Source organism: Clupea harengus, unplaced genomic scaffold, assembly GCF_900700415.2.
Source record: "Clupea harengus unplaced genomic scaffold, Ch_v2.0.2, whole genome shotgun sequence".
Lineage (NCBI taxonomy): Eukaryota > Metazoa > Chordata > Actinopteri > Clupeiformes > Clupeidae > Clupea > Clupea harengus.
In genome coordinates, this window is record NW_024880419.1 from 1 (window position 1) to 24,977 (window position 24,977).

General features: G+C 39.1%; 3 protein-coding genes across 4 annotated transcripts; all 3 read right to left on the reverse strand.

The window, feature by feature from the left end:
• Positions 1-15: 15 nt before the first annotated feature.
• On the reverse strand, positions 16-9,871 carry LOC122132092 (transient receptor potential cation channel subfamily V member 1-like). Its single transcript, XM_042706865.1, has 15 exons — positions 9,396-9,871; positions 5,662-5,909; positions 5,022-5,176; positions 3,786-3,938; positions 3,569-3,706; positions 3,180-3,478; positions 2,849-3,025; positions 2,178-2,342; positions 1,976-2,071; positions 1,762-1,832; positions 1,468-1,633; positions 1,294-1,360; positions 734-1,062; positions 503-624; positions 16-249 (listed from the first exon to the last, which is right to left on the reverse strand). The coding sequence occupies exons 2-15, from the start codon at positions 5,883-5,885 to the stop codon at positions 99-101; spliced, it is 2,313 nt and encodes a 770-aa protein (XP_042562799.1). The 5' UTR covers positions 5,886-5,909; positions 9,396-9,871; the 3' UTR covers positions 16-98.
• Positions 9,872-10,003: 132 nt separating this feature from the next.
• On the reverse strand, positions 10,004-12,932 carry shpk (sedoheptulokinase). 2 transcript variants are annotated; one of them, XM_042706867.1, is made up of 7 exons: positions 12,753-12,932; positions 12,341-12,482; positions 11,991-12,174; positions 11,643-11,795; positions 11,356-11,531; positions 10,856-11,056; positions 10,004-10,690 (listed from the first exon to the last, which is right to left on the reverse strand). In XM_042706867.1, exons 1-7 carry the CDS (start codon positions 12,813-12,815, stop codon positions 10,293-10,295), a joined length of 1,317 nt encoding a protein of 438 aa, XP_042562801.1. In that variant the 5' UTR covers positions 12,816-12,932; the 3' UTR covers positions 10,004-10,292. The 2 variants fall into 2 exon arrangements, with proteins under 2 accessions (XP_042562801.1, XP_042562800.1); XM_042706866.1 differs by having other exon boundaries at positions 12,577-12,929.
• Positions 12,933-15,214: 2,282 nt separating this feature from the next.
• Positions 15,215-23,445, reverse strand: p2rx5 (purinergic receptor P2X, ligand-gated ion channel, 5). Its single transcript, XM_042706868.1, has 12 exons — positions 22,308-23,445; positions 21,251-21,398; positions 19,932-20,003; positions 19,641-19,716; positions 19,310-19,394; positions 19,131-19,211; positions 18,494-18,635; positions 18,031-18,164; positions 17,854-17,947; positions 17,700-17,765; positions 17,343-17,425; positions 15,215-16,903 (listed from the first exon to the last, which is right to left on the reverse strand). Exons 1-12 carry the CDS (start codon positions 22,439-22,441, stop codon positions 16,708-16,710), a joined length of 1,311 nt encoding a protein of 436 aa, XP_042562802.1. The 5' UTR covers positions 22,442-23,445; the 3' UTR covers positions 15,215-16,707.
• Between the last annotated feature and the right edge of the window lie 1,532 nt (positions 23,446-24,977).

A 24,977-nucleotide genomic window follows, 5' to 3' on the forward strand; every position in this document is an offset into this window, starting at 1 on the left:
CTTCCACAAAGGTAAATGTGAAATAGCCAAAGACAACAGTGATATCATCAGTGACGGCTACTAGATTATTGAAAACTTTGTACACTGTCAATTCATTTCTACTGGGTGTTTGATAAGAGAATGATCGCTACATTACCCCTCCCTGGTCTGCTAGGAGGAGTCATTGGTATCTTGAAGTCTTGGCTCCCAGGATCCTCATGGATAATGCCCAGGCAGGTGTTCCATTTGTTCCAGTTGACTTCCTCCACTCTGAAAACAACAAACAACACACGCTCCAATTAGCCATTGTAATAAGTTCCAATCATTGACATTGTTTCTACATTTGAACCGTTGTACATTTTCAATTACATCCATTAGTTAAACTTGGATATAAGTACAAAGTAGGCAATCAACTGTATAAATAAACTATAGGTTAGTTACAGGCTACTAAGCAGTAAGTGCACTGCCATTTGCTGTTACCGAGCCCCCACTTTGGGAAGCACTGATGTGCAGTATGTGTCACCTGAAGCACCAGCGAAGGTCCTCTCCATTCCCCTTGCCCAGGTTTTTCTCTACTCCAGAACGAAGTCTGCGCTTCAAACACTGTGGTAGACGTCTTTCTGTATCTAGGATGGTAATGGCTCGCTGGAAACGTATCAAAACATACAGTAGGTACAAACATGAAGGACCATGCTCAATGATCTACCTCGGGCAGTCTACCAGAAACACAGCCGTCTACACACAGTCACTATACCTGTAGTCTCCAGATGCTGGTGCTCTCCTCTGAGATCTTCTCCACAGTTTTGTTCATGAGGGCGATGAGCATGTTGAGGAGCAGAATGTAGGTGAGGACGATGTAGGAGATGAGAAGCACATAGAACACCTCCTTGTAGCGGTACTGCTCAGTGAACTCCAGGTCCCCCATGCCTATGGTGAACTTGAACAGCTCCAGAGTAGTGAAGTAGAAGTTCTTGAAAGTTGGCTTTTTGCAAGTGTTCGAATCATCAGTGTTTACATATCCAAAACGCGCTTTGGGAACAAATGTTTTGTTTGTCTCTGGTTCATCCAGTAGAGTGACTACCGCTAAAAGATAATGAAAAAAATGAAGATGGTTTATACAAAGGTAAGTATACAAAAGGTGCCTATGGCTTTTGAAACAACATTCAGAGATGATATGAGCTTTGGATTAACTCTCTAACAGTTCTGTTATTTGATATGTATTGTGTGTTTACATGTTTACATTTCAAATAATTATTTACTAATAATATGTTTCTGAACAATTATTTCTCAGTATTTAGGAGGAAATCCATCTACCTGATGAAAATCCAAAGAGGAAAACCATGTAAACAAAAAGAAAACGTAAAATGTCCCCAAGAATCATCTAGAATGACAAAATAATATGTGTGATTATCTGAGAAGAACTTAAGGCTGTCAGGAGATCACAACAAATGGCATCCAAAGGTGGGCAGCGCAGCATATGGCAGACACCTTCTGTATCATGACGCTGTAGATGCCCATGTTCTTGGATCCTCTGGAGAAGTAGAGTAGGTTCATCCAGCTGAGAGCCAGACAGAATACCATGAACCCAAGGTACTCCATCCTGCCACAAAAGTAGAGTGCCACAGATGCCAGGAAGAGAACTGCCTGGATGAAACTAGGACCCGGGACACAGAAAGTAAGCTCAAAAAGATATTTTTGGTTGTAAATGTTGTCAACTTCGAACAATTTTTTAAACTACGTAAAGCACACACAGAGAGGATGTTTTTTTTTCATGTGACTTACAAAAGGAGTTCACAGAAGCCATCTATTAACAAAGTTCCCAGTTTTGGACGTTTCCTTCTGAAATCCGAAAACTTGAGAGAGAACAGTATTAGTACCTAATTTCTAATTTCTAATTTCTAATTCTAATCAGAATGATCGGACCCCCCCCCCCCCCCCCCCCCAAAAAAAAACAATATTTCATAGCAATTGTTTCCATTCTAGCAGTAATACATACCCCTTTAAAGAAGAAGTAAACAGAAGCCAAGAGAAGTATGAGTTGCCCTGCCAGGAGGAAGTAATCCTCTTGTGTATCCTCCAACGGATATGGTGGCTGGGAGGAATGAATGCAGTGGGGCAAATCAAACCAAATACAGTCTTTTCAGTGCAAGCAAACATTGGAAAAAATGAGGAAAAAACAACTAAAGTGATTGACTGACCAGACCAGCTGATCCGTCTTTCCTGAAATAGGCCACAGTGGAGAATACGGAGAGGTACAACACATAAACTACAAAATTGAAGAGAAATATTGGATAACCAAATCTCTTCCACTTCTCCTCCAGCAGCTGATTGAGTGGCTCCACCTGAAGCATCTCCAGACGATTCTGAAATCACAGTTTAGCCTACCTCAGTACTGGCACAAGCTGGAGTCTATCATATCATTTCCTACCTCAGTACTGGCACAAGCTGGAGTCTATCATATCATTTCCTACCTCAGTACTGGCACAAGCTGGAGTCTATCATATCTATGTGGAGTGATGCCTCACATTATCACATCATTAGTGTGGATGATACATTTTTAGTACCACTCATTATATGGCTACACGTCCACACTAAACTGATGACTTTGATACACTAAATAAGGTTTTAGTGTATTACTGTACAGACTCTTGATACCCTGATTAACTCACTAATCTAATTTAAGTCAAATATGGTACAATGTTGTATTATAAATATAAATATATATACAGTATATTGTATATTGTAAATTACCAGGCTTAAACTGCCTACACTGCCAAATAAATCATTAATTTGAACATTTGAAAACCAATATGATATTTATGTATCCAATCGTAATGATACAAAACCTGCACAAACGCTAATGGCTTACTGGGATTTCGGTCCCGTAAACGACTATCTCCAGGACAGATTTCTTCTCACAGGTGTCCAGTGATGACAGGTCATACAGTGAGGAATAGACAGGCCCATAGGCCCACTCAGTGAACTTTCTGGAAAGATGTCTGGTCTCTTTATCCTGGAACTCTCGATGTAACATATGTTTAAACAGCTTCAGAAAAACAAATAAACAAGACGGAAGAGGAGAGGAGTAGAAATGTAATTATGCAATGAGTTTAGGAGAAACAAATCACAGAGTATCAAAATAATACAGCCTTACACATGCCAGGCATAATGTAATATAATATAATCGAATCGAATCTCACCTCAATCTTGCCTCTGTTGGCTGCAAGTTTAATTGGTGTGAGGCGTTGGTTGTTCTCAATCTCCTCCAGCTTGACTTTTGGGTAAAGCTGTGCTGCTTTGGCCAAGATGTGGTCATACATCTTAATAACAAATTCCGTGTTCTCCAGACTGTTATCTGCTACCAGCACCAGAGCATGGAGAACCATGTTACCCTGTGAGTCTGTCTCCCTCACATCTGCATTCTGGTACTGGTTTTCCAACAGGAAGTCAACTATGTCTCTCTGGTTGGTGCAGGCTGCCAGCGAAAGCGGTAGCTCGCCTGTAAACAGACACAGCATGCTTTTGTTTAGTTACTAATATAAGGTTGAAATAACATCAGCATCAAGGTCTGACTCATTTGGTATCTCACCAAAATAGAAGCAGGGTCCATCATGCTGCTGAAAGAACTTCCCACAGGCCTTGGCATGGACATCAGCACCTTTCTCAACCAGAAGCTTAACAAAGTATTTACTCCTTCTCTCAATGGCTACATGAAGGGCAGTCTGGCCTACAAAGAACAATCTGAATATCAGAATATCTGTCCTAATAAAAAACCTCTAGGTTTTAACAATATACCAAACTCTCACCTTTGTAATAAACATCAGTATATGCCGCATTGACAAATTTCTTCAAATCACCCATCTTCTCAGTGATGTCAAGGAGCAATTTAACGGTGTCATTCCTGCCATCTCTTAGGTTTAGGAGAGCTTTGAGTAAAGCAGTCTTGCCCTTGGACTGATCTGCATAAAGTTAGAAAGGTTATGTTCAACACTTGAAAACAGAGGATTATGTATTTACATAACAGTACAATATTACTTTGATTAGGATCTGACAAAGCCTTTGAATCATAAGGTGGGCATAGTGTCTGTCAAGGCCTGAAACAAATAAAGACATAGGCCTATATCACACAACACTGAAACTGTAAACAGGATACGATGAGTTTCACAAGTTAGGAGAGTGAATGTTTCTGTAACCTGATGGTGTTTTCTAAAGCTTTTTTCCTGTTATTGTTCCCCATGGGATTAAATGTGAGATGGATCCTCGAGGGATCTTCATGCATTAAATGTGAGAAGCTGCAAAAGAATGCATATAGCTAGTAATATTGACTCCAAACGAAGATGGGTTTTTAGTTTTGACTATATTTTCCATACATGTTTAGAGTCGGGTGTGAAGCAGGTTTTTGGAGGGAGTTGAGAACAGAGAATAAGAGTTGATGAGTGTAAGAGTGTTTTTGATGGTCCTGGAGATGTAATGTTTCAGTTCTGTCTTATTGCCCACACCACGTACACTACATTACACAAGTTCTGTACTTTCAGTTGTTCAGTAAACAAGAAGGATGGTGACAGCAGAAATCAATTGTTGTGAAAGTCTTTGATAAAGCAGATTATTGTTCTGATCAAAATAAACGTGATTGTGAGTTGTGGATAGATTTCTCAAGGATGGCCCAAGCATTGAGTTTGTCATATAACCTAATTAACTTGGATACTAACTTGTCTAATCAAATTAATGTTGTTTAAAAAATACCAAGATGCAAAGCACAAATACTAAACTAATTACATTTTTAATCGGTTGAGCTTATTACTAATAATGACCAGGTTTCACCGAATTTACAAAAAAGACAGAATTTTCTATTTGGGGCTTCTGTAGAATGTTAGAAACTAACATTGAAATAATATTGTTGCAGTCGTTTAATTGATATAAGACACCTCAGGAAACGATTAGGCAATGTTTTAAATTTACATTGTTTTTTCTTTTGGAGTCATGAATACAAATTGTTAGATGCTTATATCTTTCTACATTGTGAGAGTCATCTTCCCCCTTACAGGCAGAGTCAGTCAGGTATTTCATAGCACGACGCAGATACTGCTCCAGTCCCTCTAGCTGGGCAACCTCTCCACTTGAAACTGCTGTGAAGAGCCTTTTAATGTCGAATTTGTCTTTGTCTTGAGCAGCTTCGCCTGTTATTCCACTGATACCCCTGCATTAGAGAAGATTATTTGTGAAAAACATAGCTTTGACAACATTCTGGGACCATAGAATTACAGGGTTCCATAGGACTTTTTCTAAATATGTAACGTAATATTCCAAACATATAAGGTGTCACTACATATAGGTGAGCCTTATTACAAAATAATAGTTTACACTATATAATAATAAAAAAATGTAATTGTTTGGAACCGAAAAGGTTGTAGGCACTTTAGTAGGGTGACCAATAGTCCAATAGACAATATAATTTATCATTTCAAGCTCTTAAGAACAATGTCAAGGTCATTCATACTTGACTCGTGATTATGTTAAGCATTAATATCAATTTTAGGACAGTTAACCAAGACAGAGAGATGTTTTAAATATGTCAATGAAATGAAAATTGTGTGTTTATGAATTAATTTATTTATTAAATTACAATTTGTATACAAAGTGTCGTGATTATTATGATTTATGACAAATTACATCACAACTCACTTGAGGAAATTCCTGTTGATTTTGATCTGCGGAGTGGTCTCTCCTACGTCCTCTTGATATTCAGAGTCCATAGGGCTTCTGTCTTTTTCAGTTGGACCCAGTCGAAGAGCAGATGCCCAGTGATCCTTTGCTTCCTGTTCTTTGCTCTGTGCACGCTCTTCGTCAGTCCTGTCATCCACTTCCAGGATGAATGGCTTCCTCTCTTTGCCCTTTGGTGTACCCATGGTGATGTCTGAATGCAATAATACCTGGATGAGGGAAAAGCCATATTTCATGTGCAATATTTCTGAATAGATGTAATTGGTAAATGGACTGCACTCATATCGTGCTTTTTAACTCAAAACACTTTAAACATGAATGCCTCAGACATCTCGCCATTCATACACCAATGGCAGAGGATACTATCTAAGTTGCCAACCTGCTCATCGGGAGTGGTTGGGGGTTCAGCATCTTGCTCAAGGACACTTCAACACTTGATGAGGAAGAATCGAAATCAAACTAGCAACCTTCCGATTGCTAAACGACTCCTCCACCTCCTGAACCTCAAGCTTGAGCTTTGAATTCAGCACATCTGAACATCTAAGGCAATTCAGGGTGCCTTCTACTGGGCATGTCTGCAGATGAAGAGGTGTTAGGAGGTCATCCCAACTCATCTCTACACAAGACTGCACATGATCTATAGCCTTGCATATGAGCCATGACAGCAATACACATCACTCTGCCATACTCCAAGATCAATGATCGGTCCTCCATCATAAGAAGCGTTTCAACAAAGGTGTTTGAGACTTTTTAAACTTTTGTATTGTATGTAAATGACTTCAGTATTCTGGTTGAATACCAGATTCATTGTAAATTCCAAACTTCCTATGTTATAGTCCAGTGGTTTACTTGTTTTAGACATGCGTGCGTCAGTAGATCCATGAACCTCTGTTGTTATTGGATGACATCTACACTGTGGTACCCCTAGCTACACTCAGGGTCCCACTAGAGCCCATTGAGGTCATTGGGGGCATTTATCTTCCTAGGGATATGCTAGAAGGGCTTTAGAACCCTGGGGAGAGGACCATAGGATTGGGAAGATGGGGGAATTTCCTCATTGAGACAATAGACAAGACAAGGGAGCTAACTCACCACACCCGTTGGCTCCCTGCCACACCCACAGGTAACAAGACAAGAGTATTTAAAGGGGGAGATGGACGTATGTGGATCTGAATGGATCATTCGGTGGTTGACCCCTGGTCCTATATGTTACAGCCTGAATTTTTTTGACTTGCTTATGTTGGATTGATGTCTTTCTTTTTTTTGGGCTCAGGAATAGCTGCAAATAAACGACAACTACACGGCAGCTTTAGTTTGGACACTGTAAAAAGTGGTTTTCTGCCTTTTTGTTGAGCCTGCACTCTCACAACACAAACAAGTTAATGCTGATCTGAGTTGTATGACTCACTGCAGGTATTCCACATGAATCAACACCTGCTTTATTGCACCTAAAGCCCGCTCTGTAATCGCCATTGAGGCTACTGCCAAATGTAAGTTTGGGATCAGCTACTGACAATTTTTTTGATGGTAAGTGTGACCAAGTCAGTCACTCTTTTGCAGTTTTAACTCTGCTCGCATCATTTTTTATCCAAATAGTGAATTTGTCTCTTCTCGCAAATGTTTCCGCAAAGTCAGAGACATTAAGGTTGTTTTTACGAGGAGTAGATAACTGAGATGTAATATGCTTTTGGTTTTATTGATAATTCCAGCTAACATTATAAGCTATTTTGACTACTTCTATCAAGCAGCTGGCCTCTCTGATCATCTATTAGCTGTGGTTTACCCAAGTGCACCTTTTGACACATTAAACCATGAAGTCCTCCTTGTCTAACCTATTAGACATTCACTGTATTACATCATTCCTCATTCTTTATTTAGTTAATGCCCTACTCTTGACTGCTGTTATATTTGCAAAACAAATGAACACTGCGCACAGGATATTTGGGGTGATGTTGAATGATTACAATTGTTGGTGCGGCTTCACAGTCTGAGAATCAGTCTTGGTTACCCCATGTGCTTAGTCTTGTGATGTTTACCACAGAGCACAGACAAAGCGTTTATTCAAAATGTCTGTCTCCTGCAATAACAGTCTCTAGTGTCAGCCTGTCAAAACCATAACGTTTCACCAAAGGTTCAACAAAAATCACATGGGAATGATGTGTCATTACAGATGGCTTGGGCAAAGGGGAGAAGTGACCAGTGATTCAAACATGCCACTCTCCTAGGGGATCTCGTGACAAATCATGTCTGCCATGATCGTAGCACATGATCAGACAATTGGGGAAGGGGGCTGACAAGCTAATAATGTTATTTCTAATAATGTTATTTCTAAATTATGGCTATGGATGGTCTGTTCTACCATTTAAGTGCTGTTGAACAAACCAAAGCAATGCGTGTGTGTGCATGAAGGACATGGTGTTTACTGCGTTTCATTAACAACCAAGAGTAACACATTAGTCTTGCAGTAACCAAACAGTCTGACATTACAGAACAGAAACCTTAACAATGCCTACATGAGGAAATGAGAGCCAGTGTATTTATAGACAATGACCACTTGGAGGTTTAGTGTTGCTGAGAAACTTGAGAAACAGACTTATTGATGTTGTATTTTTTCTCACTTGATTCTCTTGTTCCTACCTTCTTATTGATTTTTATAAGACCGTAATTATATGCAACATTCACATGGACATCTCAAGGACTGCCATCTCTTACGTTCAATAGAATTTCAGTGTACCACAATGCATATCTCTGTAAATCAGTTCATGTACAACTTGTAACAAAGTAGTGTTCACTTTCCTGTGGTGCACCATATTTCTTTGACCCATTTCTGTCTTGCCCCTCTAATGGACTGAATTTTATTATCTTGGTTTCAAGAAGCAAAAAGCCCAAATAATCAGATTCTGGTCTTTTTAGGCAGAATAATCATATCAAATTCTGGTTTGCTCACTTGCTATTACAGATTACAGTGACATTATCAGTTTTACATTACACTGACCTTTCTTAAATGTGTCTGCTGCCCACAACATGGATTCATTTTAGTAGGTTTGACAGGGTATTTACATTTTTTGTAAAATAAATTGCTTTCAAAATGTATCAGATGCTAAATGAAAATAACACCACAAAACAACTTCAAATTATTGCCATTGTATTGTATGTACATATTGGGGTCAGAAAGAAATATGGAGGTACTTACGCACACAAAAAATATAAAAAAAGGGGTTACTTCAAACCCTTCTGAATATCCATACAAGGCTCATGGTGCCTGCTAACACGAAGGACAAGAAGCTTAAGGACAACAGGCTTTAGACACTGAGGAGAAATTAGGCTAATGGTGATATGGAGAGTTATCTCCAGAGATGACTAAAAGCCTGTAAGGATGTGCTGTATTGATCTCTACTGCTGATGACCCTGCAGCACTTTGAAGACACAAACCATGCTATTCATGCACTCTCAAGTACTTACATATTCACAGACCAGCTGTTTTATATTTGTTTACATGAACAAGTTTATCCCTGTGACTGCAAAACAAACTGTATTTGAGCTCGTCTGTGAATGTATGTATTGCCGAATCATTCTTGTGCGCTTTGTGAAGTCTAATATAAACATCAATAGACCTTACCAACAAAACCCTCGCATTGTCAACATGCACATATTACAATTAAAATATGTTTAGAATATCAATGTTAAAGTCTTACCTGAGGTAAGGAGAACCTGGTTCCTGTGATTTAACTGTTCCTAGTTATCTTAGTTAGATTTAACGGTGTGTCTTGCTTACATGAGTTTCCTTTTTCAGATGTTCTCTTTTTATATCCTCATATTGTTGGAGCTTCCTGTCTGACGATTCACAGAGCACATTGGTGAGGGCTGTGGTCATGAAGCTGTCTCCGATGCATATGAAGATGCATGTCTGCATGCCAGTGTGCACATGCAGAAATGAAAGTAGCACCGCCCATGCCATCGTGAAGGCTTTGTTGATCGAATGTGTTGAAGTGATTTTGTTTTTGCTGTAATATTTGTACCGATTACACGTCTGTGCAAGACTTTTATTTTAAACTACACATATTTTCATGATTTAGTTATATGTTCATTGAATTTATACATATCAGAAAAGTGTTTTACACTGTACATTGTAATCCCATTACACATGATATAATACATTGCCTTATCACTATGTGTTTGGTGCTGTGGTGTTCATTAAGAAATGGTTATCAACATAAACTATCACATAGACTATTGAGACATCATGGACATGCCTATATTTAAGTTAAAATAATGTTTGTTTAAATATGAAATTAAGCTATAATCATATCAAAACTTTTTAATAAAATGATCATGACACATACAAAACAAATTGGGGGTTACTCAATTCAAGTTAACTTCTTAGAAAATAAAATAAATATTTAAAATCTGTTAAGGAAACCTGATCAATTAAAAAAATCTACTTCACAGACAATATAGGTACAAAATTATATTCACAACTTAGTGCAAATTATGAAATTAGAACTTCAAAAACAATCTACAGAATTAGCTTTCTTAGACTCCTTAATTTCAATAGTCAAAATGTCAAATGTGAATGTAGCTTCTGCTATTTATTAATTCAAACCGTCACTGCAGACCATAGCAACTCCAACTGCTGAGTCTACATCTTTCCCGTAGACAACTGGCAGCGGGAAAGCCTTCTCAACTTCCTGCTTTAACACTTCATTCCGGCCAAGGGCGCTCCCACTAGCCACAACCCTCTCCACTCCCGCCTCCAGCAACTTCTGCGAAGGCATCATGCTTACGAGATTGTCCAAGACTCCACGGCACAGGGCTCGGGTCACGTGGCCCAGCGAGAGGTTCCAGGGGGAGATGTTGGACACCTGGCCCTGGGAGGAGGCAGCGTGCCGCTCACCCAGCACGGTGGGGATGACTCTCAGGTCTGTGTTCAGCTGGGCTTGGGCAGCCTGGATGAGCTGAGGGTAGATGCTGGACTCACTGATCTCAACCCCTGGATGAACGACATTTCGAAAGCAGAGATGATGATGCAGGAGAAACTGAACCCCCCTCCCCCCCTTAGAAAACCTGAGGTTTATGAAGAGCATCAACCCTGTAATGGTGAGTGGTCTCATAATACCACTAAGTGCATACTGAAAGTTTCAGTGAATGTATTTACCAAGCTCCTTCATCCAGCCAGTCAGCATTCCAACAAAGTTTGCCATCACATTGCCTCCATTCAGTGAAGCTGCCACTGCCAAATAGGAGCCATTGAAGTAGGGGAAGTAGGAGATGGGTGACAGCGCATCAGGCACACAGGCAGGTGTGAAACCAGCAGGCATGGCAAAGGTTAATTGAGCTGAAGTGCTAATGTTGAGTACTGTGAATGATATTAGTGGGGTTGTTAGTGGTTGTTTGATTTTCATTCAAAAAGACTATGTACACCAGGCATTAATGTCAAGGCTAATCTAAAATGCATTTTAACAAACACCAAGAGGCACTAGCTACTACCAAAAACATGACAGTTAATAGAAGCAAGTTGGTGCCACACAAGACAGGTACATTGGAACACTCCAAAACAAACATTAGAAATGTTGTTACATGCTTGTACAGTCTAGCCGTCAAACATTGTGTTACATGACCAGAGGCATACACACATACCACACTTAAAAGATCTACCTGCATCAGTCTTGTTGGTCATAGAGGAGTAGACACTACACTGGAGGTCCCCTAGTGCTGCCCCAACAGGAGTATTAGCAGGAACCCCATGCCATTCAGAGCAGGTGTGTCCAGCAAAGGTCCCAGACTCAACAGGCTCAGGGAGCAGATGAACAGGAAAGCCAGCCTCTCTCAGGCTGAAAGAAATTGCATGTCCATTCATATAGAGTTGACGAAGACAAATAAGTTCCCGCTCATGTTTTTTCTTTGCTTAATGCTATTGGACAATATATAGAGGACATCCTCACATGTCAAGGTTCCACTGATGGGTGACAGTGTTGAAGTAACCCCAGCTGGCAGCATTCTGTGCCGAAATTGAACAGCCCTTGGACGCACACAACATCGATACCACATAATCATGGATGGTTCCAGCCACATTGAATTCTGAGAGCAATTCAGGTCTGCAGATGAAAAATACTGTTAATCTCTGCAAAGTATCATGGATATATGTCCACATGTATGTAGAACACCTGTGGCACGCACACAGGTGCACTGTCTGTTCTATGTTGTTCTTGGACCATGGCGTTTGAACAAAGTGCATAATAATGTCAGTAAATATTAGATACAGGGATGGCATAGTAAACAACTTTACTTACCTGTGCTTGAGCAACCAGAAGATAGTTGCACATCCAAAGCCAGTGGCAAGGTTAATATGAGAGTTGGGCTGTGGCAATGAAGTAAGGAAGTCACTGCTGCAGCGGCCATCCTGCCATGTGATCAGCTGACAGATGTCCTTTGGCTTGAACATGTGAACACTATCGGTACCAAACCATTCGCCACCTAACAAGGTGGGTGTCATATATTGGGGAAATGTGAAGGTATGGAAATATGGTCAAACTGAATGTAAATGTACGACGTTGCACGAATTTGGTAACATGTGTTTTAAGACACTTTCTAGGCTCAAGAACACAGACCAGAAGAACTTGCAAAAAACTATGATAAAAACCTGTATTTGCTCTCCAGAACACAATCCCATGCATTTGTCCAGAAACTCCGATTCCAACGACTTTCTGTAACTTCTCTCGAGGCAGAGAAGTAACACATTTATTGAGGGTGTCAATTATCCTCTCTGGATTTTGCTCCTTGGCCTGCAGGAGGAAAGGACAGGAAAAGACCAAATATTTAGCCTAGATTTCTGATCTTCAAATAGGCAGGGTTTTTAATCAATTGACAACGGCGTACATTGGTCACATTGCTTCCTGTGTCAGCCTCTGTTGGCAAACAATGACTCTCCGTGGCAGTTCTGGACAAGGTGTCGAGCAATACAACTTTCACAGATGTAGTTCCTAAATCTATGCCAAGGACATAATTCGAAGAACAGGTAGAAAGTGCCATCTTCAAGTTAGCAACGTGTTTACCGCTGAAAACGTTTTCCTACTTCCTTTCGAAATCTCGCTTAAGACCAGCAACGCAAATATCATACTTGTAGCTATTCTCCAGTGGACGGGTTCTGGTTGAACTGTCTGAAACCTTTTTGCTATTACAAAGTATGTTACTGTATATCCTATACCTTAGCGAAATAGATTTATTCTGTATGTCCAAAAGGGGCAACCGTAGTGTCGAAGGTCATAGTCATTCTTGTACAGAAAAATATGAAATACTTTGATAATTGTTCATGCATATACAATGCCATTTAATAGATTAAATTATATATTAGATCATCTACTATTTTATAAAATAAAGCTACTTTACGAACAATATTTCCACATAATTTAGTAGCAACGTCCCAGAATGCTTTGCTTCAAAGATGGCAGCAGAAGGAACAGACAGATGGTCATAACGATTTAACTTGGGTTGTCTCATCAAATAAATATTATATTCAGTATCTATTATATTCTTTTTTCATGAGCATTGCATCTCAATTCATACGGCGGAGTGGTTGTTAATCCACAGTTGGAAGTTTCCGTGCAGGAAATATCGTTTTCTATCTTCACGGTAAGATGTCACTTATGCTATGTTACATTTATTGCTAGCTAGCTAGTTGTGTTAGCCTTAGAAACATCGTATATTTATGGTGGTAAGTTAACTAACAACACGTCGCTTCAATAAGGTATTGTTTTCATTTTTCACTGGAACCTAATTGTTTCATCGGTATCAAGTTACTTATACGTCTCTTTCCCCTTTTGCTAGATTTGTATCTGATTCTGTTCAATCATGGCCGCCGCACTGCTAGCCAAACGTGAGGGACCACAGTTCATCAGTGAGGTAGCAGTGAGAGGCAACGCTGCTGTGCTTGACTACTGCAGGACGTCGGTCTCGGCCCTGTCCGGGGCTACAGCGGGCATCTTGGGTCTATCTGGGTTATCTGGCTTCATCTTCTACTTACTGGCATCATTCCTTCTCTCTCTACTACTCATTCTCAAGGCAGGTCGCCGATGGAATAAATGCTTCAAATCTCGACGCTTGCTATTCACTGGAGGCCTTGTTGGAGGTCTTTTTACCTACATCTTGTTTTGGACTTTCCTGTACGGAATGGTTCATGTGTACTGAGGGGTTTACAGAGACGTTGCTAATATGTCTGGTTGATGTGAATCTATAGATTTCACCCTTGTGTTGTATAGATCAGCAGCCACGTAATGCCTAAGGAGACATTTTAATGAATATGTATCTTCACGGAAAACTGGTATTGCACTGAATGTGATCTTTTAACATTAGTCCCAATACAGGCGATTAATGGTGTCCATAGCTCAGTTTTTGCATTGTACATGTAATTGGCCTCATACAGTGCTTCTGCCACAGACCGTGCACAACGTCAAAGTCCATTTAAGTTGAAAACGAAAAACATTTCTATTCCGAGGAATGGTTATTCTCGGTGAATCTGTTCTAACGCTAATTATACATTGTCATCTTATGAGTGAGCTACCACATGCATAATGTTTCAGGTGATTACTGTAGAATGTGTAACAGCTGGGTATTTATTTCCATAGCTCAATGACCTAGAAGTCTTGCATTATTATTATGGAGGATGGCCCTTTACCAATGTAATTGTTTTCATGTAATGAATAGGGGAGTAGTAGATAGCCATTCCACCCAGTTTAGTAAATTATTGAAATTGATTTAGAATGAGTAATATTAACTGTAGAACAGAACATCAGAAACAACAAAGTGTCAACAAAACTTTCAGTCTTTGCTCTCTGTTGTCATTGTTAAACTAATAGTAATAAACTGTAGGTTGTCCTATTAAGTTTGTGTGCATGAGAAATTACTTTTAATATGGTTAAACTGACCGCGAACATACATTCTGTTTGTAGACACATTTAGAAAAAAATCAGTTTACTCATGTTGAAATGAATTGTTGACATGTATGGACTGAAATTATACACAGTTATATGCACATGTAAAATGTGTTAGCTGCAGAGTTTGGACAAATTAAAGTGACATGCACATGTGCTTGTGTGTCTCAGTTTATTCGGAAGCCATGCCAGTATGTTTAAAACACTCCCTGAATGTCTAACCTCAGTCGTCAAAACATCTTAACTTTTCTATCAGCTTTGGGTGCCCAGTCATATTCAGTGTGTGTCTCTTGCTTATAGCAGCTGGAACACAAGACGGCCAACCTACAATACTGTGAAAGCTGCATTGTTTACATCTGACCAGCTGGAAAGCAAATCATTCAGCAATTCCTGCCCCTTTATTTTAACAACATTATTATGTGCGCAGGTAGACAGGAAGGTAGGAAGCCTTTTAACTGTTACATAAAATCTTGGCAGAAATGACAGTCATCAGCCATATAGAAATGTGTCAATGAAAATGTGCGCTACAGCTCTTCATCTGTAAGTTTATGACCCCTCTTGTATAATACATATGATTTAAACACAAGTAAAAATAGTACATATTTATTTCATTTTTTTTAATTCATGATTTATGAGGATACTTTCCATGCAATTCTCAAACAGATTGTGAAACAAAATAATGCATTTCTATTTCATTTGTTTTGCTCCACAATAGGTCTGTTCCATCAAAGACCATACAAAAAAAAGTGTAAACAATAAATAATGATCTGACATACATGGACATTTCTCTCTTCTTGCACAATTTCATAAATTAAGGTTAAACTACAAGAGAGTAATGCTAACTAGAAATTAGACCTGGAAAACACAGTCCTACTAAACACCACACACCAACGCACCATTGTGAAACCCTTTGAATTGGCCTGAGCATAGCACACCTGGACGTCTAGTATTGCTACCAAGTCCTGTGTACCAACTGGACTGTAAGTCTTACGTTTGTATGCCATCATCATATGGCACTTTTGAAGGCTGAAATGTGACCCTTTATGAAGGAAAGGAAAAGGTTCATTGCTTTGCAAACAGAAAAAAAGGTGACTTCTGTTTGTACTCCCAATAATGTGGGATAAGTGAAAAGGAGTGCTAATGTAATATTATCCTACTAAATTCACAACTTAAACTGAGGGTTGATAAGGGATTTGCAACACACCAACCAAGTACACTGCCGATAAGTCAGTGCAGTAATCTGGGGTCAGGTGAAAATATTTGTAAACTATTGTGTGAGTAACCATCATGGGTCAAAAGAAAAACATGGGGTGGGAGTTTCAAGGTAAGATTGTTTTGGAAACAGTAACACAGACATCTTGAAAACCACAGTTCTTTTTCAGGCACAAGGGCAATGTCTGACACTTGTCATTTCTTTTCTCTTCATTGTCGATAGAGCAAGAAGCTGCCTATTGTATGTGTCAGCAAACAGATATGGTTGTAGTGAATTAGAATGTTTTTTTTTTTTTTATCAACTGCTGATTTATTTTACCAAACTGAGACCAACTGCTTTTCAAAAGATCTGAAACAATGGCAGAAATGATCTGAGCCTGTAGCCATCCTAGTATAGACATGAATCTCACCATGTTGTGAGCATTTTGTATGAACAACTGTACAATGAACCATTTTTATCTCTACATGATTTCACCCTTGGCTATGGCTGCACACTAATGCAATTGTATCTGTTGTAAACAGATTACTCTGAATACAACTCAAGGCCACTTTGTGGCTAAATGTAAAGACATGCCAGTAGTCTGGTAGCTGTTTGAAGGAGCACATTAACTCTTAAGTTAGCACTGACTGCTACAAAGACAGACAGAATCATGTTATTCAGTGCTTTCTTATGAAGCTGTTAACAGAAAATTCAAGCAATTTCCAGGATATTACTCACATTTCACTTATGAATTTGTCTCAAATTCAAATGATCTCCCAGTGAGCCTACATGTGGGAATCCGTTTTGGAGATTGCCTCTGCAGATTACAGCTCTTCATGCCTTATAGAATATTCCTCATCTTCTCCATGTTTCTGTGGAGTGGGAGGTTTAATTTTGGGTTGTGACAGCAGTCAGCTTCTGCTCTTCTGCCGGACATTTTCGGTGCCGTCTCTCTCTATGATGCGCAGTTTTACGATCTTTGTGATCTTTGCGATCTTTACGATCTTTGTGATCTTTGTGATCCTTGTGATCCTTGTGATCCTTGTGGTCTTTATGGTCTCGATGTTTTTTGTGTCCCCGACCCCTAATATGTGGGAAATATGATTAGTACATGTAAAATGAAGACTGGACACATCTTACATGCATAACATGCACATTATGTACGTGTTGTAGGTACAACTTTTTTTTTTGTCAAAAATAAAAAAGCCTCTAGACCTACAGTGATCATCTGAATGGATGATCAGAGAAACAACATTTCCCAATATTACTATGCATTCTTTGCACACCGTTTGTCTGTTTGAGGCACATTATTGCATATGTTTACATTTTCAAATGTTTACATTTCAATTTAGATGCTCTCTTTCAAATACCATCAAACACAGCTCTTCAATGATACAGTTAAAGTTAATCTGATCTGAGTTGAAATACAGGTAGGATGACTGTTCTTTTAGGCCTAGAAGCCTTTAATTTTCTGACAGCAAACCCTCAGAAAACTGCTTTTTTCAAATCTTAGAGCCCCTTACTTGTCAGTTTCAAATTTCTTTTCACGGTAGAATGAACTATTTGGCATCAGGTATATTAAGAGCATGTCGCAAAGGAACACTCCCTGAAAAATAAGGATAAAAATGGTGATTACTGGAGAATAAACATTTACTCAGTATCAAAATTCTTTCTTTACACATGAAACAGAATTCATTGTTATTAGAGATGGCTCACTATTTAGTATCTGTGCACATATTAAAACAATTCAATACAAATAAAAAATAGGACATTCAAAAGAAGATGTAGTGATACACTTTTCCAACCACAACGCCTACAAAGCCTACTATATTATTTATGTACGGACACATTTTTAAATAATATTGTATTTAAATACTCACAGCTCCCATTAGAGCGAGGCCTGATCCAATATTTATGACGGTTGGAATAATGCTGAATTTTCCTGCCTGTTGAAGAGGGAGCAGTGTTTAAACATCCTGGCCCACAAACCCAGAAAGCTGGTAAAGACAAGTTAAAATGTGCACTTCCCCATACCTGTCCATTAACCATGATGTCAATCCGAATCCCAAATACTTTGTACAGGGTACGATAGGTGTCCCCACTTCCATCTTTGTAATACTGGGTGTATCTAAAAAACATCACTTTGTCTAAGCAGATTTTAAAATGAATCACATGCAACAAGGAAAGGTTTTATGCTTCTCATCACAATACCTGAAATTGTAACCTGATGTGCCAGAGCGGTCTGCGTGACCATCCAGACGAGCAAAACTGTACTGAGGGTTGCACAGCGAATAATCTTTGTCAAGATCACAGTTCCACTCAATCGCAACTCCGACTGACCCACCCTGAAAGAACAGGTAATAAACAGACATTTATTGGAATATGAACATTTACGCTTACTGTATGAGTACATCCTCATTTTAGTCTACATTCTTGTTTTGTACGTTATAAGACTGATAGTAAATAGTGGTTCAATCTGGCTTGAGTTAAGCTAAATGTTTTATAAGAGCCAGTAAGAATCAGTATAGAGAATGAACCTGATACCATGCATGTTTCCTAGGAGCACTATTAGGTTTCTCTGGGTGGTGCTTTGAGAAATCTAATCAAGGTACTATTATGCCCTGAGGCAGATAATGATCCTCCTGTTTTATTCAATAAAGCCAAGACCACTTGCCAACACAGCCATTTCCTCGAAGGTGTGTCCAGTCCAACTCACGAGGTCACCAAGACGAAAAATGGGGCAGTAAGGATTGTGATCCTCATCATACGTACAATTTTTAAGATATGTGCTATTCCCAGTATTCAGGACATTAGACCTAGAAAGGCAGAGGTTTGGAAAAAAGAGTCTCAAGACCCTGTCACAGACTACCATATACAGTATCACACGTGTTTTCAGATTACCTTGTCTGAAGGGGGTGCAATGACTAATTACTTTTTAAATATCATTTCATATAAGCATAATTCATAAGTAATGTCCAAAGCTGCAATATTGTATCTCTCTAGGCTTTACCAGCCTTGAGCTATGGTTCCAAGTCAGACAACAACAGCCCTGCTGAAATCTGAGAACTTGAGCCCTTCCTGCTGACACCTGTCATGCCCAGCACAAAGTCTGCGGTCATAGATCTCTCGGATGACAGACCTTGCAGTCTGACAAACCAGTAAACTATGACCGAGTACAGAAATGGTGTGAGACAGTAAACTGTCGAGGTATTCAGGGGAGTAGGGTACTTTTGAGCCAAGAATTCTAAAACACGTAGTGACCTTTTCAGACCACTATAAAATCCAAACACGGTACATGTAGGAAAACTCACTTGGAGAATTCAAATTTAGGAAAACGGATGAAGTTTTTGATGTAGACTGTGAAGTTTTCAGCTCTTCTCAGCAAGGCCTCTCTGTTAAAGAAGATAAAAGGCTGATAAATTGTGGAAGGTGACCAAGTTAGAAATTCTCTCTCTCTCTCGCTCTCTCTCTCTCCCTCCCTCTCTCTCACGTGGGTTTGAAACTATTCTCCACAGGACACCATCCATAGATCTCACAGGTACCAGTAGTGTTTATGCAGCGCCCGTTCTTAAGACCTGTTGAAATAACATGGACAATCAACCGCGTTTCCACCTGCTCTTCTTGAGGTTTTACTGATGCAGCACCGTGTATTGCACATAATCCTTTGCCAGTCATGTTTGGCTAATCTACAACTAGTGAGGACAAAGGTCAGCCATTCACACAAAACATGAAGTTAAGTGTGGTGGAGCTCTGGACTCAATATGAAATAAAGTAATTAATATCCTTCACAGTATTGATCATATTTCAAGCGAAGGTCTTACCATGGCCAGCACTGACAATTTCCCCTTCAGGGCAATCTTCATCCTGCTCACATTGACCATCTGGCACCCTATGACTCTGAAATATTACAGGGAACAAATAATGTTAAATATCTCCACCTGTTATGTTTTTCTTATCTTCTTGTGTTTTGTTTGTTGTAGATCAGCAGTAAATGTCAAACAGGAGGTTAATCTACCTTCAAAATACCTCTTTGACCAAGGACTGTATTTTACAAACACCTTGATTTACTAATAACTTATATGAGCATTGCCAAGCTCTAGGTAATTGCGTACCTCAGGGCAGAGACCCAATCTCTGGTTTGGGGTTTCTATGTAATTGGTCACAATGAAGAACACTTGATCACCCTGAAAAGAAAAGTACAAAATACATGATAATGCTTGGTTAATTGAAAATGATTACAATATCATTCTCATCATTCTCCATAGTTAAACTTTAGTCTTGATATTCAAAAATTCTGGAATTGCGGATGAACACTGAGGTCAGGGAGATGCTTTTGGAACTTGGGGTAGTTATAATATGCAGTACAGGCAATGTCGTGTTCTTGTGATATGGTGTCCTGCAGTCTAAACCAAAGAGAAAGAATAAATGTTGAATAAGGAGACAATGCTTCACTGTGAATAATACAAGGCTGTGAATTATTTTACGGATGTGTTACACCCAATTTAATCTCTATATTTAATATGAAATAGTTGATTACAATGGTGAGACATACAGTAACTATTTCCAAAATAATTTTCAACCCTCCTTTCTGGATCTGGTATGGCATCTGTATTTATTATTGTGCAGACTAATATGTGCAGCCCCAGTCATAACTATCATATATACAAATAAAGTAAAGGTAAATGTCAGGTATTTAGCCGACGCTTTTATCCAAAGCCACTTAAACACAACCTGCAGCGATTGGGAATTGAGCACAGATGCTGACCACTTCAGCACCACACCCCATACATATGGGTCCCTCATTATAGAAGCACAGCACCACACCCCATACACAATATAGAAGCAGAGGACTTATGTCTGATGCTTTTTGACAGGATGACATCTTTGTATGTGTGCCCAGATATTTTCTAGGGTTTGTCTTTTCTTCAGATCATGCTGTTCAGTTAAGAAGAGTGCACTGATTGGTTAATCGCTCTTAATTGTGAGTGACGCCATGTATCTCTGAGTGTACTCAGGTAAAAGGTGTGAATAACTGCACAAACGAGCTTAAAATAAGGCCTTAAAACTAATCATCTTTTTGCTCCCCGGGAAAGTGATCTGAGATATAGTGTGGCAGTCTGAGTCTGAGCCAGCACCATCACTAATCGGACCCTGATCTCTGATGTAGTCCCTGCCATAGGTGAAATGCAACTTTGTTTCTCCACTTCAATAGGCCAATATTCTCATGGGAAGATTGTTGAGCTAAGGTATTGGATTCCATCCCAAGTTCTACTATAGTCCATATTTACTCTTATGGCTGCATCCCATTGGATCTTAGGAGAAGGCCAGTAATAGTGCAATTTTAAAAAGTATTCTGCAGCATTTTATAGTGATTAAGGTTCAGCACTATTAACATATTTGTACCGATGGCATTTTTCTCTGAAATATGTACCTGTGGAGGGATGACATAATCCTCTGGTCCCCAGATCTGCGGCCCTGTTGTGCTGTTGATCAGAGTCACTCCCTTTAATTTTGTTAAGACAGAACTCTGAACTGCTCCTTCTTTCTCCTGGTAGCCTTTTTTCCACAGGAAGACCCACCTATAGACAGTGTATGCAAAGCATTAATTCAGCAAAGATACAAATAGTTTTTTAATGCCATGTAGAGCTCATTTATGGAGGAGACATTTGAGCATCATATTAACTGCTCACATTATCAGTATTTAAATAGAATAAGCAGACTGGTACGTTTAGATGAAGTGTTAGAGCCAGTGGACCTATTTATGGAACGTCAAAACGTTTTCTTTAGTCAGTCAGTAGTAGCCTACCAACTGAAGCTAAGCAACTTCCTCGTGCGTTTCAGATTTTAGAGTAACCTGAAGCAAAAGAAGTCAAAGTACAACTGTCCCTTTAGAAACTTTCTGAACACAGAGAACGCTATTCTTTAAGCGGCTGTTCATATTTAGCGTGCTGAAGGGCAGTTCTGAAACTTCTCTAATCCACCATTGTAACTCCGAACAGAAAAATATGATAGTTATGAGATCGGCCATATTTATTTCCAGCTAATGCGTCGATTTCTAATTTCTAATACTTGTCCTATAAATCTGTAGGCTATCATATTTCGATCGCAAATACGATAATGGGCTAAAACAAAAACAAAAAAGATCGATAACAAACTTAGATTCAATAATGTGCACAATTACGAGAATATGTTCAAATGCCATGATAGGCGTACTGATCCACAAAGTGTGGGAAATACTTTAACCAAGTTAAACGTCTTTTATACTTAGTTGTGCCCTATTAATAGACTGCGAGTTATTTCAGTCATATGGATTCGCCTGCTTTAAGTCTTGAATTTCACCTCTATCTTTATAAACCGCTTTTCGCTTTTCAGTGTTTGAAGGCAAAATATTAGGTCAATTTAGAAAATAATCTAGATGATAACATGTTTGAAAGAAAAACAAAGTTGCCATGCTTCAACTCACGTAATGAATATGGTTCAAAGCTTACCCAATAAGGTATCCAATGACTGATAACTGAAAGAGTCGGAACAAAATCCCTACTTTCTTGTTTTTAGCGATGACAAACTTCTCAGTTTTGTAATCCAAAAGGGTCCATGCGAAACCTAAACATGCACCAGCCATTGTCCGCGCACTAGACACACTGCCCGGTCACCTCTGCAGTCTGCACAGTGGTGGATGGAATGAAATAAGCCACTCCACACACGCACTAAGTATGCCCAAACTTTTTTAGTAATCCTATACCGTTTGAAAAAAAAAAATGCAAATACTATGCAAATTCCACAGCCTGGTCAAAAAATGACATTTGTTTTATATTTGAATTAGACCACAATTTAGCCGCATTATTGCAGCTTCTTTGTGTGCAGTTAGCAACACATGTCTGATCCGGAACTTTTAGCTGATAAGACAAAATTTGTCTCACAGAGAATTCCCAAAATGAGAAAGAGTTCCTCCAATAACGCGATAAGAAATGAATAATGGGCGTGCTCAAACTCAGGGACATGATCCCTCAGAAAGACCCCAGGAAGTTAGCAGCCTAGCCTATGGTCTACTGTGAAGAAGTTAATATGCTATTCAAAATATACAAATATATGAGATGAGTTTCATCACCATTTTCCTGTCCCCAAAAGATACTTAACACGTGTTTTCCCAATCAGTATTTGTATACTGATATATTATATTTCATCTATGATATTTCAAGGCCCTATTTACATTAAAAGTAAAGTCATTAAAAAGTGAAGTACAGTGCTTGCATATGTATCCAAACTTCTGTGCTTTCGAGTTCCAGATTTAGACAGATGAAAAACGACTCACAAATGATATAGAGGTGCCACTTATTTGACCAAAACCTGTAAGTGGTAAAGTAAAGGTCACCCTCTGTCCCAGATATTTCAAAGTGCAAAATTCACACAGGTCATTTTGAAAATACAGCATTCCTCGATCCAATTTCTGTGCTAATAGTGCTATGATCTGTAATGAATATTTTCACTCATATGTCTTGTGTATGCCGTTTGAGGGTAAAGTTTAAATAGGCCTGAATTGAAGAGCGTTTCTGAATATTGCACTTTGCAGAAGTTTTACACTCAGACTAGGGATTTACAGTTGCAGCAGACAAAAAACGAAAATGTTACTGGACTCATAATGATGTAACTCTGAAATGTAGCTCCATCAGATATATGCCAAGTTTTTTTCACTACAAAACCACAGACTGCACCTTGTGACAGGTATACGGTAGTGAGAAAATAAGTTGGTCATTGTCAATATATATATATACATACATATATGGGATATACATGTGTGTGTGTGTGTGTGTGTGTGTGTGTGTGTGTAAATAGTCAAGTTATTTTGAAGACATGATGTATGCATGATGCACTCTGTAGAAACTCAAATAACCTCCAATGATAACTACGTTCATCCCCATGAAATGTTAATCCTCCTATGTGTATGTTCTTTGGTAATGTAAAATCTGGCCATGGAAAAGGTTTACAAGCTCCCCACTATCCGCTCCCAAAGACAGGTAGATTGGTTATTTGGAAAGAACAACTGAACCACCCCACACTCTTACGGTCTGGTTCAGGCAGCCCTTGAAATGGCTCATTAGGCAAGAGAGTTGAACTTTGGAGGATGTGTGTATTTTTTTAATTGAAAACCACCATATTGCACAAAGATAGCATGCTTCTCAATGGATAGCAAGTGCAGTATTTTTAAATGAATGCAACATCAGCCCGGAGGCCTGTGCAATTTTTAGATTCTCCCACTAGATGGTGCTAAAGATACATGAGATTAATTATGTAAAGTCATCAGCATGACATCATTCATCTGCTGTCACTTTAAGCCCCCAACCCCCTGTCATGCTCTGTATTTGTGGCCTAAGGGCGACAAACCGTTCGTAACTGGTTTAAATAGAAGGAGCATTAAGCAATAGTCAAAATTACTCCCCCAACGTGCGAATACTTAATTTAATTCTGTCATTCACATCAGTGCCTGACCTCATAAATGCTTTACACCAATTCCCACAGAATCGCTCCAAAATATTGTAGAAAGCCTTCCAAGAAGAGTGGAAGCCATTTTAGCTGCAAAAGGGGACCAACACCATATTGAAGTATATGTATTTGAGTACAATTTCATTACAGTCCCTGTTGGTGTAATGGTCATATGTCCGGCTACTTTTGTTCATGTAGTGTATGTAGGCCAGGAAATTATGGACCACTTTTGGTCACCAATTGTGTTTGATATGAAAAAATTATATACAAAAACGAATCTGTCCAATACTTGGACTTTAATGATTAGAAAATAACTAATTATTTATGTATTGTTAAGCTCTACCTTGTATATAACTAATTTGTGGTAAATATCTCCTGGCTGTCTTCATGAAATGCTCAACAAAAACATTGTAGAGCTTCATATTTAATACATGGTGGACTTCAGGGAGACAGAGTCAGTCATAACTTCAAATGCTTTTATTGGGTCAACAGGAACAATAAAAAAAAAAAAATTGGATTAAAGAACAAAATTAAATATAAAAAGGGATGGATCGGATAGGATTGGGGATTGAATGACAACAATTACAAGCCCCCTCTAAGGCGCAGCACCAGGTGGAGAGTGGACTCCTTCTGGATGTTGTAGTCGGACAGGGTGCGACCATCTTCCAGCTGCTTGC